Source organism: Numenius arquata, chromosome 1, assembly GCF_964106895.1.
Source record: "Numenius arquata chromosome 1, bNumArq3.hap1.1, whole genome shotgun sequence".
In the NCBI taxonomy this organism is placed as follows: Eukaryota; Metazoa; Chordata; class Aves; order Charadriiformes; family Scolopacidae; genus Numenius; species Numenius arquata.
Window position 1 is genome coordinate 74,936,388 of NC_133576.1, and position 15,145 is coordinate 74,951,532.

A 15,145-nucleotide genomic window follows, 5' to 3' on the forward strand; every position below is an offset into this window, starting at 1 on the left:
AAGGGTGAGTTTTCCCTTCAGTCTGCCCTAAGCAGGCTCCTGCACCTTAGTACAAGAAGTGAGGCAGAAACGTGAAACCAGGGGAAGGAGGGTGACGCTTTTGGACAGCCACAATTTTATTTTTTTTTACTTCTGACAGCTGATCTGTATTCTGTAATCTGTAAAACACTGAAAGCACTGGTACTTGCTGAGGCTGATAAACCTCAGAGTGCCAATGTGGCTTCTCTCCTTGGGAGAGAAGCTACAGCACCAAGCAGCCATGGTGATTTTGCAGCTTCTCAGTCTGAAGGCATAAAATAGCACATAACTAAGAGTAGTTTACACATGCTTTGTGTCAGAAAAAAGCAGCATTCAACTCCCTGATCTGGGTTCTGTAGCACAGAAAGGTACAAAGCAAAGCAGCCCTGATCTAAATCCTTTGGACAAGCTGAAGGAACCAAAACCCACATCCACTCACGTTATTTTCTGGTGGGGCTGGCTGGGATTGCAGTTTTAGGAATGTATTTATTTGTTCACTGGATGGGGGCTGCCATCTTGATATTACTTAGCACAACAGCTTTGAGTTCTACCAACTAGAGCCTAATTCACATCAGCACTCCCCAGATGAAAGACTCTTTTTTTCCCATTGTCAAGTCTCTATGCTTCCCAGAAAGTGAGTTTATATAATGCCACACTTACTAAACAGTATTTTGAGTAAACATACATAAAAAGACGATAAATATCTGAAGTTTACTTTCTAAACTCCCAAATCTATAGGCAATTACCCAGCTGATGTGACTCAGCAGTACACGCACTGCACTTAAACCATTTGGGTGAAGATCCCATGCTAGGGATAAGTACTTTAGTGTCCTCCAGTTCAGCTACGGGTTCATTTCAGGACTTAGTGCCTGATGCTGTGTTCCATTTTAATTAATTCCTTAAGCCACCACTATCAAGAGGAAGAAACTAGATCAGCTGAAAATGAAATTACTCAATGTGACACAGAAGTGATTTTGCAGAAGAGGAGTGGAATCTTAAGGGACAGCTTAACACTTCCTGGTTTGATGTGCATCTCATGATGGACAAGCAACTCTGCCTTTCCACAGCACCCTCCGTTTCCTTATACACATATCCCTCCAACACCTACATGCATTTTGATAACTTCAGTCATCAATGTAAAGCTGGCATATAGACATAAAGTCTGTAAAAGAGTGCAAAATGGGAGCCCAGGATTGGAGACTGACTCTGTTTCAGTTCTTGCACATCTGAAGTGCTCAGAACAGCTTGTGAGAATCTGCTATTATAAATCAGAATCTAACATGTTGTCTCTGCTTGTAGGCAGGATGGGAATTTGAACCTTTGCTTGAAGTGAGTGATGTCACGCCTAAGGCACCAAGAAGCATTTCCTCTATAATGCAGTCACATTAAAATGCTTCAGCTAGACAAGATCACTTATCATGTGTATATACAATATACAATTTCAAAGCCATGGCAACACATTTTTATCCCAGAGGCACTACAGTTGGAATCTAGTCTCCTTCAGAGTAACTACTGTTAATAGAATTATCCTACATCATGAAAAAATTACAGATGGTCTCTTATTCCTTTGCCATTTCACTACCATGACCCAAGGCATTTGGATCCCAACATTTTCACATTCCACCACTTTCTCAGTTTCTTATTTGTGGAGACTTAAGAAAATTCTTGAATGGATTAGGATCTATTTGTACAAAAATAGATGTCTGAAATCACAAAACAACAGAGCAAGATGCTCTTCACCTCAGCCTCTTATAACATGATTTCCCTTAGCGTAGTCCATTTCAGGTTTTAGTTCCAAATACAGTACCTTATCAGAGTTTTCTCAAATTGCCACTAATAAAGTACTGAAGTAAGCCACATTGCTGGCTACCTGTAAAAGCTAACCTGAAGTGCACCTGATCATTCTGCTAATTTGTCACATCACCACTCACAGTCAGAAGTTGTAAGCACCTTATAATCTTTCAAAGGATCACCATCCATTACACTATCCAAGCACTCATCCAAAGATGTGCCCATTCAACCCAACCAGATAAAAAAGCGGGAGGCTGCTTTTAGGAAGTCCCTGATGACTATTTCAGAGGAACATCTTGGAAGCACTTCTAAGACACTTCAGCTACACAGCTCTTGGCCAAGTTTTTCACCAGACCTTACAGCTCTCCGTGGCAGAGGAACCCAGCTCCAAGCACAAGGGAACAGGACATCATGTATGTGCAGCAGTTCTGGTCCACAGATTTATGCTGTCCCTTTACTGCACCACATAAAATCAGACTGTCTTAAAAACCACTTCCTTTTAAAGCAAGTTCATGCATGCCTATAAACTGCATTAAACCAGAACTTCAGCTAAGAGGATGTAGCAGTAATTTATGATAGGGTACGTAAGGGTCATTATCAAAGTCTTAGGCTTTGTAAACACAGAAAATTCAGCCTGCTTCATTCTTAAAAGAAAGCCAAAAATGGCAATGAAATGGCAATGAATAGAGCATCCAACCTTTTTTATTCTTTTCTGTTGGTTATAGAAATTTAGAAGAGAAATCTAGTGCATCTTTAAAAATAGTTGAACCTGAATCTAAATTCTTTGACTGTATTCTGTTAGCTTTTGTATAGTGTCAATGTAAAATCCTGCATCTGAACTGGAATAACCCCAGGCAACAGTTCAAGCTGACTAAGGTAGCAGCTTGGCAAAGGAAAAAAAGCAGATGTGTTTGTGGACCAGTTGAACATATGTTAGTAGGTTGTTTTTGCAAAAGTGATGGCCAACACCGTACTGGGCTGCATTAGCAAACCAGCACCAGTAGGCTGGAGGAAGTGGCTATTCCTTTTTGCTGAACGCTCATGAGGCCACATCTCAGTACAGTGTCCAATTTTAATCCCTCTCCAATATAAGAAAGACCTTGACGAATTACAGTATGACCAGTGGAGAGCCACTAAATGATCAGAAGACTGAAGGACAGGATGCACCAGGACGTGCTGAAGGAACTGGGCTTGTTCAGTGAGGAGAAAGAAAGGCCTAGGGGTTTATTTATTGCTGTATTGAACTACCTGAAGAATTGTTATAGAGAAGACAAAGCCAAAGAGATGCGTAGAGAAAGGATAATGGCAACAGTCCCAAGTTGCAATTTCACTGCTCTATCTTCTGGTGTTCTCATTGATACTATCCCAAGCTCTTCAGCTCTACTTTTTATTTTTAGTGGATCCCCTCTAGTAAATCTGTCCAGATGTGGTCTGTGAATTCCACTCAAAAAGATCAAAAAGCAGTTCTTATAGTCAAGCAGAGAGGACTTCCCCTGCCTCAGCCCTTGGTTTCTCCTAAGGCTTTCAAGCATGTCAAAGTCTCTTTTTATCCCACACTTCGGGAAAATGTGACTGTCCATGTGTCAGTACCTATGTTCCATGATTCCCAGCTAAGCACGTCAAAAGATGATACAAAGCATTTGTCTACACAGCTTAAAGTATCTCCCCATGTTTTCACTACCTGTCATTTTCCTAACCTTCTCAGGAAGCTCTTGCAGGCAATTTCCTCACTTCATAACTGGACTTCTTGCTGCTGGCTATTTTAGGTTCTGCCTGGGGGATACCCACAAAGCTAAGGATCACATGGCAATGGTCAAGGCTCACAGTCCTGGATAGGAAGGTAGTAAGTACTGCAGACAATATGTATGTGAGGAGGAACAGATGGTCTTCCGTATGTGGTGAGAAGATGCTGTTGGAGGATCTCCACTAGTTCTTGCACAACTGGGCTATTCTCATCTGCTAAATAACAAAACGTCTCAAGCAAACGCTAATGCAGATAATGGATTCCTGTGATCACCATATTTTTCTGAAATAACATCACTGCACATTAATTCCAGCTTTGATTTGTTTCATTTGATTCTGGCTTCTTTTTTTTTTAAGGTGAAAAGTGCAGCTGAAGGGAACAATGGCAAAATTAACTTTATACAGTAAATTACATCTGCATTATTTTTTAAATAAGCTATTGCTATTTTAAATCAAGCTACCTTTCCTTCAGTGTACTTAATTTTATAAGTGCTGGGTTCCAGAGCTTTCTATTAAACAAATTGTTTTAAAATTAGTCTTAAATAATTTAAATATCTCTTTTCTGAAATACATCCCTTCCCTGGAAAAATTTTTGTCAATTTGATGCCTTCTTGGGAAGAAAATAAAACAGAGAAAGTATTTTATTATTCCATCCACAGATTTACAAGAGCAGGAGAAAATGTGCAACAGTAATAGTCTCCATGCCACAGCAGGCGCACACTAAGAAAAATCTATAATAACATGATTTGTCTCTTCACATCCCTCCCAACTCAAATGAAGTTAAAAATAAAATGAGACATTTCTTATTCCAAATTGATATGGAGGATGTTGTATTTGTTGTTGCTCTGACGCCTGTCTGGCTTCAGCTAGTACTTCTCCCCCCAGGAGAAAAGGGACCGGGAGCCTTGGTATCAGCACCCTGATACTGGGGACCAAAAAGTGAACGCTGCCCAATTCCTCCTCGTGAACACTTTATGGCTTCGGTGTAGACCTGGGTACCCGCTCTGACATGCCAGGAGCTTGTCCTCTCCCTGAACAGAGGACAGTTTAGTCCCATTCTCCAGAAGTTATCCCCCAAAGGCATGGCCAAAGTACCAACAGCACAACAGAAGTCTGAACACAGCTGGTACTGGCCTGTGGGGAATGGAGTGAATGTAGCATTACTATTCTCCCTGACAGAAATTAGCTGTGACACAAAGCGTAGGTACTGTGGTGGCAATGACACCACAGTCTGCATGACACACCTTCTTTTGATAAGGCCCTACTGCTCCTGTAAATCAAATTGGGAGTGTATTTGCAATACCACCCCTACAGATTTCCCCTGCTGTGTTAGTCAGTGAAATTAGGTGATGTACACCTTTATTTCACCTGATCCTATTAAGCTCCTTATTAAACAGTGGAGGAGAATGAGATTAAGTGAGTGTGACCACGTTAACACACCAATTAGTTTTCCAACAAAATGGTATTACTAAGTATTTCTTTGTTCTGTAATACGTGAAGGAGACCAGAAGAGACAGATGTAATAAAACTCAGCCCAAACGCAAACAGCTGGAAATGGATTTCCATGACGTGTGTCATGCCATGACTGAAGCAGCTTCATGTCATTGGGTTGTACATCTCATCTCCAGCACTCTGAGGGATGGCTGACTGGTGACCAGCCCCGTCTAGTCTACAGCTCTGCACAGATGATGCAGTCATACCCAGTCACTGACCTAACCAGCTAGGGAACTGCACCGAAGATTGTAAGATGCCTTCTTCTTGGGTGAGTGCAATGACTTTGTGCATTGGTGTTTTCCTACAACAACTCGCTGGCCCACTTTCTCCCCAGAGAGCACTGCAATGACCTGAATCACTTTTAGTCCGTAACAACACATCAAGGGCATGCCATGACAGCAACAAATGCCACACAGCTATTCATGCTACAATAAAGAGGAGGCAAATATAAAAGCTAGGTATTATGTATGAGATGCTGTTTCTTCAGATATAAGGGCACAATAATATTAAAATACAATATTGTTGTTTGATTTAGACAGGAAGCAGTGTTGTTTCTAGAATAGCTAAGTAACATGTGAAAGGAACTTAAAGCCAAAAGAGTGCAAACTGACAAAAGAAACACCTAGAAAGATGACAGGGGTGATGCGTGTCTCTGGGTCTGAGATTTAGCACACACACACACTGTCCTGTGACGCAGTTACTCGCCTCAGAGAAGGTGATGCCGTGTTCAACCTCAGCACTGCAGTTGGACTGCAGTTACAAGCTGTAAGACTGTACAAGTGCCATCTGAACACTTCCTAATGAACATATCAAAACAGGACAAAAATAAGTCTGGTTCACAGAAAATTAGGAGACAGGCCCAAGATTTGAATAGGTGGAAATGGTTTTCTGGGGCACAATCACTGAATTTTCAGGAGTAGGAACCTAAATAGGAATCTACTCCCCTCCTCTTTTAAGCAGCTCCTGTGGAAAGGCCCCCTGGGCTCATGCTAATCAGAGATGAAGTTATACCAAGTGTCACCCAGAGCAACAGCAGGGTGAATCCGAGTAAAAGCAGGCCACTTCAGCATCTGGCAGGGTCTGTTTAGCACAAAACATGATTACAATCCAGAGTGTTTATTCGTGCTCAAATTGCACAACTCGGTTGTTTATACCAACAGATGTCTCCTTCCTTGTGCAATGCATGTGAGGTTCTGAAGCCCACATTTGGTTTAAAGTCCTCTTCAATAACAGTAAAAAAGAAATCAGTTTACAGCTTTATGCTCCAAGTGATCCAAAGCCTAATTATTCTGATGTATTTGCTAGTATAGTTCTTAAGTATAGTTCTTAAGTATTAAGTATAGTTCTACTGACGCCAGTGGTGTTATGCTGCCCCTCAACAAACATAAGCAGAAAGATGAACAGGCCCATGATACTTCATAGCAGTGAGGGGGTCATACAGCCTCACACTATGCAGCACATTACATCTGAGTTCTAGTGTCTGTTAAAACGTAACTAATTATTTCCTGATGCTTTTGGGAATCAAAGCTCAATTAAAAGTTTAGGTTCAGATTGATTTTTAGGTAATCTATCACAAAAGATAGAACGGCAAACAACACGTCTATTATGTAAACTGGCATATTCAAATCACCCCACAACTCAGTCTGGTTTGTTCTTCTATTGATCCTGTTTGTCTAATATTTTAATTTGAACTCCGTGAGTCAAAAATAAAAAAAAAAAAAAGCTTTGTTCTAAGTTTGTCTAGTGTTTACACATGAAGGTCATGAAAGATTCTTGGGCACACAGAGACAGTAATGAACTACTAGTAACACAGCTGCTACTGCAATACTGCAAATGCCTATAAATGTCCTTTTGAAGCAAAGATGGCAGTAAGTTCGCAGGAAGAAGGAGGACTGGATTTTGAAGACACACTGGAAATACTAGTCATTCTGGTTAAATGACCTACCCTTTGACGGCAGGCAGATGGTGAATTTCGGGTTTGTCACTCAGTAGGTTCCCCCTTCACAGTACCTCTAACCAAAGGCTGCTACTTCTTCTGCTGTCTCTGCTCCAACAAAATGTTCCCTTTGTGCTATTGCAATCCACCTCCCTCTAAAGATCCCATGGGGACTTCTGGTGCTCATCACTGCCTGGTGCACTCCAAATCCTGACCATGCCCACAAAGCCTTTGTGCAAAAGGAAATAAAAGCTGGCAGTGGCTGAAGTGTCTTCCCTTTCCCAAGCAGGTATGCATTTTAGCACACCTGTCATTACATCATTTTATATCACCTCTGTATTTGGAACTCCCTGACAGATGAATAAGCAGTTGGCACCATCTCTGGGTATCAGCATGATGGGCTTTTCTGTTGATTTTTTGCCAAAAGACATTTCTCCAACAAGGAGAACTATCAAAAAGCCTAATATGCTGCTAGACATAAACCAAAAGAAAATGCTTTTCTGCTAGAAATTACATAAGTGATCAAAAATGAAAGATGACAGAAAATCACTGTACTTACTATGTGTCGTGCTGCAAACACTCCATCAACTATTGCACAACAGAACGCTGCTACCACGCCAAAGCTGATAAACACGATGGAGGCTACTAACTGAGAAGAAAAAAACAGATTGAGAATGCTTTCAATAGAATTCTTTAAGTTAAACAATTACACTAATTTTTCTAGTAGTCTTAAACCATGTTTCCCCCCGCCATAACTCACTTTAGGTCAGTGAGGCAGTACACCAGGCACGCAGTAGAAAAAAGGCAAAAATTCTTGATGCTGTGTTGACATACCATCAAGTCTACTAGAAAAGCTTAAATCTTTCTAGAGAAAATTAGGTCTGCTGTAAGAGTTATTAAATTCAGCATCAATTTCTTCTAAATCAACTTATTTAATAAGAACAGTAGTGGTGTCCATAGGGAGCATGGCAAAAAGCCATGTTGCTGTTGGCTCACATCAACCTCTAGAGCTTTACTACAGTGGTAGCAGTCCACACATACACGTAACTAGCCCGTGAACTCTCAGAAAGCATTCATCATCCCAAATAGCTTATGAGAACTTTTGCCACGAACAGAATCAGGGACTCATGGAACTGGTACCTCTGGAAGGGCTGGGGTGTGCTGCCTTGGCACTGCACCTCAGTCTCAGACTGGGCACGGCAGAGCACAGCAGAGTACATGTCCCAGCTGCAGCTCAGACAGCACACTGTCTTTGATAACCTACCAGCCATAGCTTCAGACCTCATTTTACCTCTCAGGCTGCTTCATTCATTAAGCATTATTAATTCTTTATCAACAGAACTGAGGATGGCATAGTGCTGGAGCACTGCTCTAGCACAAGTGGTAGTGGTACGGAGGGCTCGGGGGAAAAGGCTGTGCAGGTTGGGCACGCTGAGCCCCCTGCTAGCCACGCTCACTTTAGCTCCAACGATGACTATAGCTGCAGCTCTAACAGCAACTGCAGGGCTAGCACAACCCCAGATACAGCAAGCTTACTCCCCAGTTCACCCTGAAGAGAGCAATAGAACCCAGAAAGGCTGAGCACTGGTATGTGTCTCCATCAGAGACCAGTCAGTGTGCTGTCAGCACACACTCTTGAGACAGCACTTGTTTTGAGGGCATGTCTGAAGGATGCAGTGCTGTGAGCGATGCGAGATAAGTGAGTCCTGAAAAAGAAACCCTGTGTACACCTGGCAAGGTGCTCCTCTTGGACTCATTAGCCACAACACCGTCAGATAAGGGAGAGATGCCATCACTCCTTCCTCTCTCAGATTAGAGGGTTTTGTGACTTTGAGGACTCTGCACCATCAGTTTGGATAGGTGGGCACCTGCAGGATATAAGGTGAACGTAACATGCACTCTCTGGCTATGATTTTAATATAATTTAATGTACATCTCTCACGCCTCTGGAATTTCTTGTGCAAAGTCACAAGAGGAACCCTTTGAAATATCCTATATGATCGATTAATTTTAATTTACAACAGTATTGAGTCATAGTTAATGCCTGCAACAAATTAAAAATTTCCCTTGAAAACTGACAGAACAGCATCCTTAATTGACAGAGCACACGGACCAGGGTTTCAGTTCAGCATTTGGAACCTCTTTGTTATTTACTGGTCATTAATTGCTCCTTAACATGTATTTCAGAAATGCCTAGGTATAGATCACCACAATTATATCCATGCAGTTCATATATCCCTTTTGCCTACACAAAATGCATATCTGCATTACTTAAACACTGTTTTCACACGTGTACAATTTGTAATCATCACAAAACTACTTGAAAAATTGATTCTTTTGCTTATGTTAGGCTAAGAACAGTGCAACGTCAACAGGGAACACAGCATTGGTGACTTCCTCAAAAAAATGCGTATTGGGCAGGTAAGAAACTACAGCCATATAAGCCCATAGCATTGGACACACAGGTCAAAGCAATATCAAACATTCGGAAATAAGAGCTCTCGGCAAATCAGCACAAAATACAACTCAAAAGCAGAAGCAGCGCAGCTTTGAAATGCTTTTACACTCTTTTAATCTCTCATTAGCTCTCATGGCTCTAGATCATGCAGTCAGAGGCAAGCCAGCGCTGCCACAGGGATTGCTGTGTAAACTGAATCCTCAGCGCTGGGAGGAAATGGGCACACAGAAGTGGCTGAGGCTGACGATACTGGCTGATCTTGGGAGCCTGCTGCATTCCCCCTGCAGCCAGCTCCATCCTGCCCTAAGGAGGCAGAAACCCTAAGAAAGCACTGTAGGCTGCTCCACCCTTCAACCCCCACTATCCCTTGGCTCTCTGGTATGGCAGGTCATGTCTCATGACTCTGGTTGTCTGAAGATCTTGGCATGCAACTCATAGATCAAGAAGGCTGTGGGCTCCTTGTAAAGAGCTATTATCACTGCAGACCAGTGGGCTGTGCTGCCCTGTGGCACCTGCATTTGCTACAGGTCCTGAGCTCTTTATTTGAAAAAGCAGCAGCGTTTAAAAGTTCAGATTAAGTCATTATTGTCCCATACCTCTATCCTGTTTTTCAAGTCATAGCAGTCAATCAAATAATTAGTGGGCTTAGCCAGGTGTTTCCAAATTGCCTGAGCTCAGAATGAATTTACTGGAAGCTGACCTCAAGGTGGGTTTTCATTTCACACATGAGCAACTTATTGATGATCTACAATCCCCAAACCAACATTTTCCACTTATGGAGATAGCTTAAATCACCTAATGAGTATGCTGGCCTTTCAGTTTCACCATATAGCTGTAAGAGACCACATATACAGGTGGACGGTAAATTGTAGTATAGACAGGAGCTATGGAGTTGGCTTTGCATTCCTCAGCCATGTTGGTGAGCATCTACCCATTCGAGGAATTGTGTATAAGTCATATGTTGTCAGCCAGAGTCTTCTGTTTTTATCCATGACTACTAGCAACTACTTCAGTGAGTGCTCCCTTTGAAATTAAGAGAACTATTTCTTGACTGAAGTAATATTTATTACAATGCCAAAGTGGCAGAATGTGACACACAGGTTCTTACGACTTAAATTGACTTCTATATGTATTAGAGTGACAAAAGAAGTAAAAATACAAGAACAACACAAAGAAATCCTTAAAATAAAACTACAGATTTATATTCTCTCTCAAACCTCCCACTGCTTATTGAGAATGTGAGAAACACATAAACAAAGTACAAAATTAATTACTTCTAAAAATTGCAGCCAAGACAGCCAAATGAAGAGCTGTTGTAAATTCAAAAGCTATTTTTCCTGAGTGGTAGGTGATTGCTGGAGCTGTAAGTTCACAAGCCTATCACTGTCTAGAAAGAAAAGCAGTGCAGTCATTTAAACAGAGAATTTTTGTTGATACGTGAAAGAAACAGCACTAAAAAAATAATACATACTGATCCATCTCATCATCTCATCTCATCTCCATTTTTAATAGCAATATGTTTTGTCAGAAAAACTATTCATTATTTATAACAACATATTTTAACAGTTATTCAAGAAACCGTTTTGCTCTTGCTGTTCCATTGCTCTGCAGACAGGCTTCTCTACAGCTATTATTAGAACACGTTTACTCCTGGTTCTTGTACAGAACACAACAATTTGGTTATTTACAAGGGAACCATGAAGCTACTTATTAAACAGTGAAAATCATACTGTGTGGGCCTAACAGTCAAAACCAAAAGCAAGTTCTTTAACAGTGGTATTACGGCAAAAAGGAGGGCAAAATAGCCTTTAGAATGAGGGACTTTTGCACACAATATTAACTCAAGAGCTGTTATCTTCAGTCACACAGAATGATATGGGGTTGGAAGGGACCTCTGGAGATCATCTAGTCCAACCCCCCTGCCAAAGGAGTTCCACCTAGAGCAGGTTGCACAACACTCAAATTTGAAAGGGACAACTGATCAATTGTGCCTCAACTGGGGCAATGACAGTCACTTCTAGCACCAGATGCTGTGTGAGATGCCTCATTCTCTCAATTTAGACTACGTGGGTCTGAGACTTTGAAAAATACATGGATTTCTGTTTTCGAAATCACCTTGGTATCAGCTGTAAGTTAAATTATATCTAACAGACTCACTTTGCTCATGCTAAATGGCTAGTTTTGCATTGCACAGCCTCCAATGTCTCCAAGGATTGTGCTGTACATCAAGTCTCTCTGGGATTTTTTTCCAGGCAGAGGAAGAATCACAATTACCCTGATCAATGTAAATTGAGAAACACTGTCATCCAATACCTTTTACTCTGGAAAGTGAAGGCTTTGCAAAAGGCTGTGTAAATGTTATGCCACAGGTTTGTAAAGTACTTTTTATTGCTGCACAGGTTCGAGAAAATGTATTTGAAAAAAAAAATAAATGCATGGGGCAGTTTGTTGTGGGCTGCCCCTAACATTACATTCCCCAAAATACAGTTTAACACTGTGGGCCTTCTTACTGGTTTGATTTCCCTATGTCAGAATTTAATATAGGCTTAAATAAATCTGCTGCGCTTTTTCAGTACGCTGAGGATGAAGATGTAAGAGCAGAAGTTTACAAAAACTGTATCACAAATCCAAAAGAGAGAATGGCTTTCCACTCCTGGTGCAATCTCAACCTGCATCTGTTACCACGGCACCTGAGCAGGGCACTAGATTAATAGCTTGCAAAACTAAGACTATAAACTCATTGCATTGCATTTCAGATGCTGCTATCAACTAAATGCTGCCTGTCTTGTGAGATGGGAAAGTATAAAGTACTTTTGAGTTAATTTTCTCTAATTTGGAAAGTCCTCTCCTGTGTGGCCCCTTCCCCTCCCACAATGGTCACTTTTTCCCTTGCCCTTGGGACAAGTTTTGCTGCTGTGATGAAAATTAAGCTCAGGAAAGGCTCCTACTACATTGGTTTTCACAACTGTGCTAATTAGGAGGTTTCTCACTACACCAGGTAATATGCTTCACAATTTATGGCCTGCCAACTTACTCTTTTCAAAGGTTGCTTCTTCAGTAATAGCACTGCTGTAATTGAGGCTCCGCTGGAGAGTTGTCACACCACAGGAGATAGAATTATGTCATGTTTGTTATTCATTAATGCCAATTGCAGTCACAGCACTAGTTACAATGACATGAATTCATAATGATGAATGACTTTTATGACTGCCCAACCTGTGCCTGAAGAACTATTTCCTAGACTGGCTTCCAGATGAGGGAAGGAAGAAAAATAAACACAAAATGTCTCTTGGTTGTAAGAGCACCAGTTTTGGTACAGCTCAGGAAGACAAGGACTGGGTCTGGGATCCCACGAACATGTAACTTGTTTCTCACTGTAATATACCTAATAACCTAGCCAATGACCACAGCAGATACCCATATTACGAGGAAGGCCTTCAGACAGAGATACTGCACACATGATGTTGTCAGGTGTTTAGATCAAGTCTTGCTCTTAGATCAAGTGACCAAGTTAGAAACCTACAGCATTTCCACAGTATCATCAATACTGAATTCAGCAAGTCCAGTCATACATCGTGGAATATTATCAGCATCAACACAGACCTTCAATTCAGATTTTCTTCCCTCTTGCTGAGGCTAATAGCACCTCAGGGCATAGAGCTGAGCCTGTGTGACTGCTCATTGCCACCTGGAATGGCCTGGCCTCTCCTCTCCTCTCCTCTCCTCTCCTCTCCTCTCCTCTCCTCTCCTCTCCTCTCCTCTCCTCTCCTCTCCTCTCCTCTCCTCTCCTCTCCTCTCCTCTCCTCTCCTCTCCTCTCCTCTCCTCTCCTCTCCTCTCCTCTCCTCTCCTCTCCTCAGTTTGGTTCCCTGCTGCCCAGTCCTCTCTCCCACTCTCCCTCCCAAAGGGATGTGTCCCTGCATACCAGCTCCCCTGCTTGCCCAAATACACAGCAAGTCACTCGCTAGGCAGAAAACTGTTCCCTCAAACTAATTAAATCAGGTAACTGTAAGGACTGACAAGCACTAGACCCAGGGCAAATGAGAGGGTGAAACCATGCAGCCAAGACAGAAAGGAAGGAGGTTGAAGTGCTGGCAGCAGCTATTAGATTGTCTCGCCTATTTTGTATAATTTGCGCTCCTAGGGATGATCAAAGTAAAAGTTAGGTTTTAGCTGTAATGAATAAATGATAAGGACTGGGGTTATTTTGCTGTTTGTGGTCAAGAAGACTCTTGCTTTATTGCCTGTGAAGTCTGCTGTTTTCCAGTATCGTGTCAGGCATAATTAGGAAAAATAGCAACATGAAAAGGCCAGTTGGTGTAACACAGGCAGAGGAGAGGTCCCATGAGAAATTTAAGCAACCTCGCATGCATAAAAAGGCAGAATTAATTAGATAAACAAACACTGGGAAAGAATACAGAAACCACATGAGAGGTATCAATTATTATGCCAAGGAGAAAAAAACAAGATCAAAATCTGCTTTCAAACTAAAGGTGGCATTTTCATTCAGAAAATTCCTCTTTTTTTTTCTTGCCCCACATCTCGAAGGGTAGAATGGTGAAAGACAGAATTCGCAGTATCTTGATACTCACAGTAAATTTGTATCATGTGTAGGCATAGTTAATGCATATTGCTTTCTCTTTTTCTCCTCTGGTGGTGTTGATGCTGAACTTTTGCAGATAATTCATCCACTGCGCTACTCACATGGGCAAGAGACTGCAGAAGTACCCTTAGTCAGAAAATGCACAACAGGATGACTTAATGGTCCCAGCTCCCCCCAGCCCAAGAGGGCTTAAGCAGCACAGTTGAATAAGACAAGAAGGGGAGCATGGGCATCTGAGTCTCCGTCATCTCCGCCATCTCTGGCTCCTCCAGGCACACACAGAGATCTTTACGACAGGGACTGTTTCTTGACTGGTCAGGTAAATGGACTCCTTGAGTTGTTGGGAACTTTACTTGCGCCACTTGCTGCGACAGTTAGTTATGGAGATGCGGGAAATTAGCATCTGATCACAGCCCAGGGTTGTGTGATAGGTGTGCTGGGTCCCACAACAGGAGGTGGCTCACAGCCAAGCTGCCGTGGAGGAATGTCCACAGTGAAATACCATGCGCTGGCTGCCACACAGGCCATTGTCCCTACAAGCTCGGGGATGTCTCTCACCAGGCACAGCTGAGCAACCCAACACCATGCTACATCCAGCATCCAGGGTCTCTTGGGCAGGGGAGAGACAGCAATGCCATGCTGTGGGGTGGGAAGTATGAGATGGTGACCAGCAGGCTGCATGTTCCTCTCAGTACCTGAGGCTTGAGGGAGCTCTGCAAATTAACAGGTGTCCATATAGTGTTCTCCCTAAATGCATAATAGCACATAATTGCTCTGTACACATTTACAAATACACTTACTTGAGTCAACAGGCAGGGCTGACACTCTCTGCTTTTATCTCTTTTTCTAGTATTAACACTGGATTCTCTACCGCAGATACTCTACTATTGATATCTCTGTAGATGCTTCATGATTTCTTCCTAGCATCTTTCCCAGCAAGCTTTGACTAACTGTTTAACTGGCTTTGGTTCAGTCTTATTTCGCTACACCTTTTCAAAACAAGTATTTTCTTGAGGAGAAGCACAGGAAAACCCATCTCAACTTCCTCCTCTATCACTTTTGGCTTTCTTAATAGTTGTCACAATCCAGCATCCTGTTTCAGAA

The 15,145-nt window shown here is 42.1% G+C and overlaps 1 protein-coding gene across 1 annotated transcript in view; it reads right to left on the reverse strand.

Moving 5' to 3' along the window:
• TMEM255B (transmembrane protein 255B) overlaps positions 1-15,145 on the reverse strand; it is a 68,561-nt gene that overhangs the window by 34,076 nt on the left and 19,340 nt on the right. Inside the window, exon 5 of the mRNA XM_074155988.1 lies at positions 7,542-7,631. Within this exon, the coding sequence (XP_074012089.1) occupies positions 7,542-7,631 (90 nt within the window). The remainder of the gene's footprint in view (positions 1-7,541; positions 7,632-15,145) is intronic.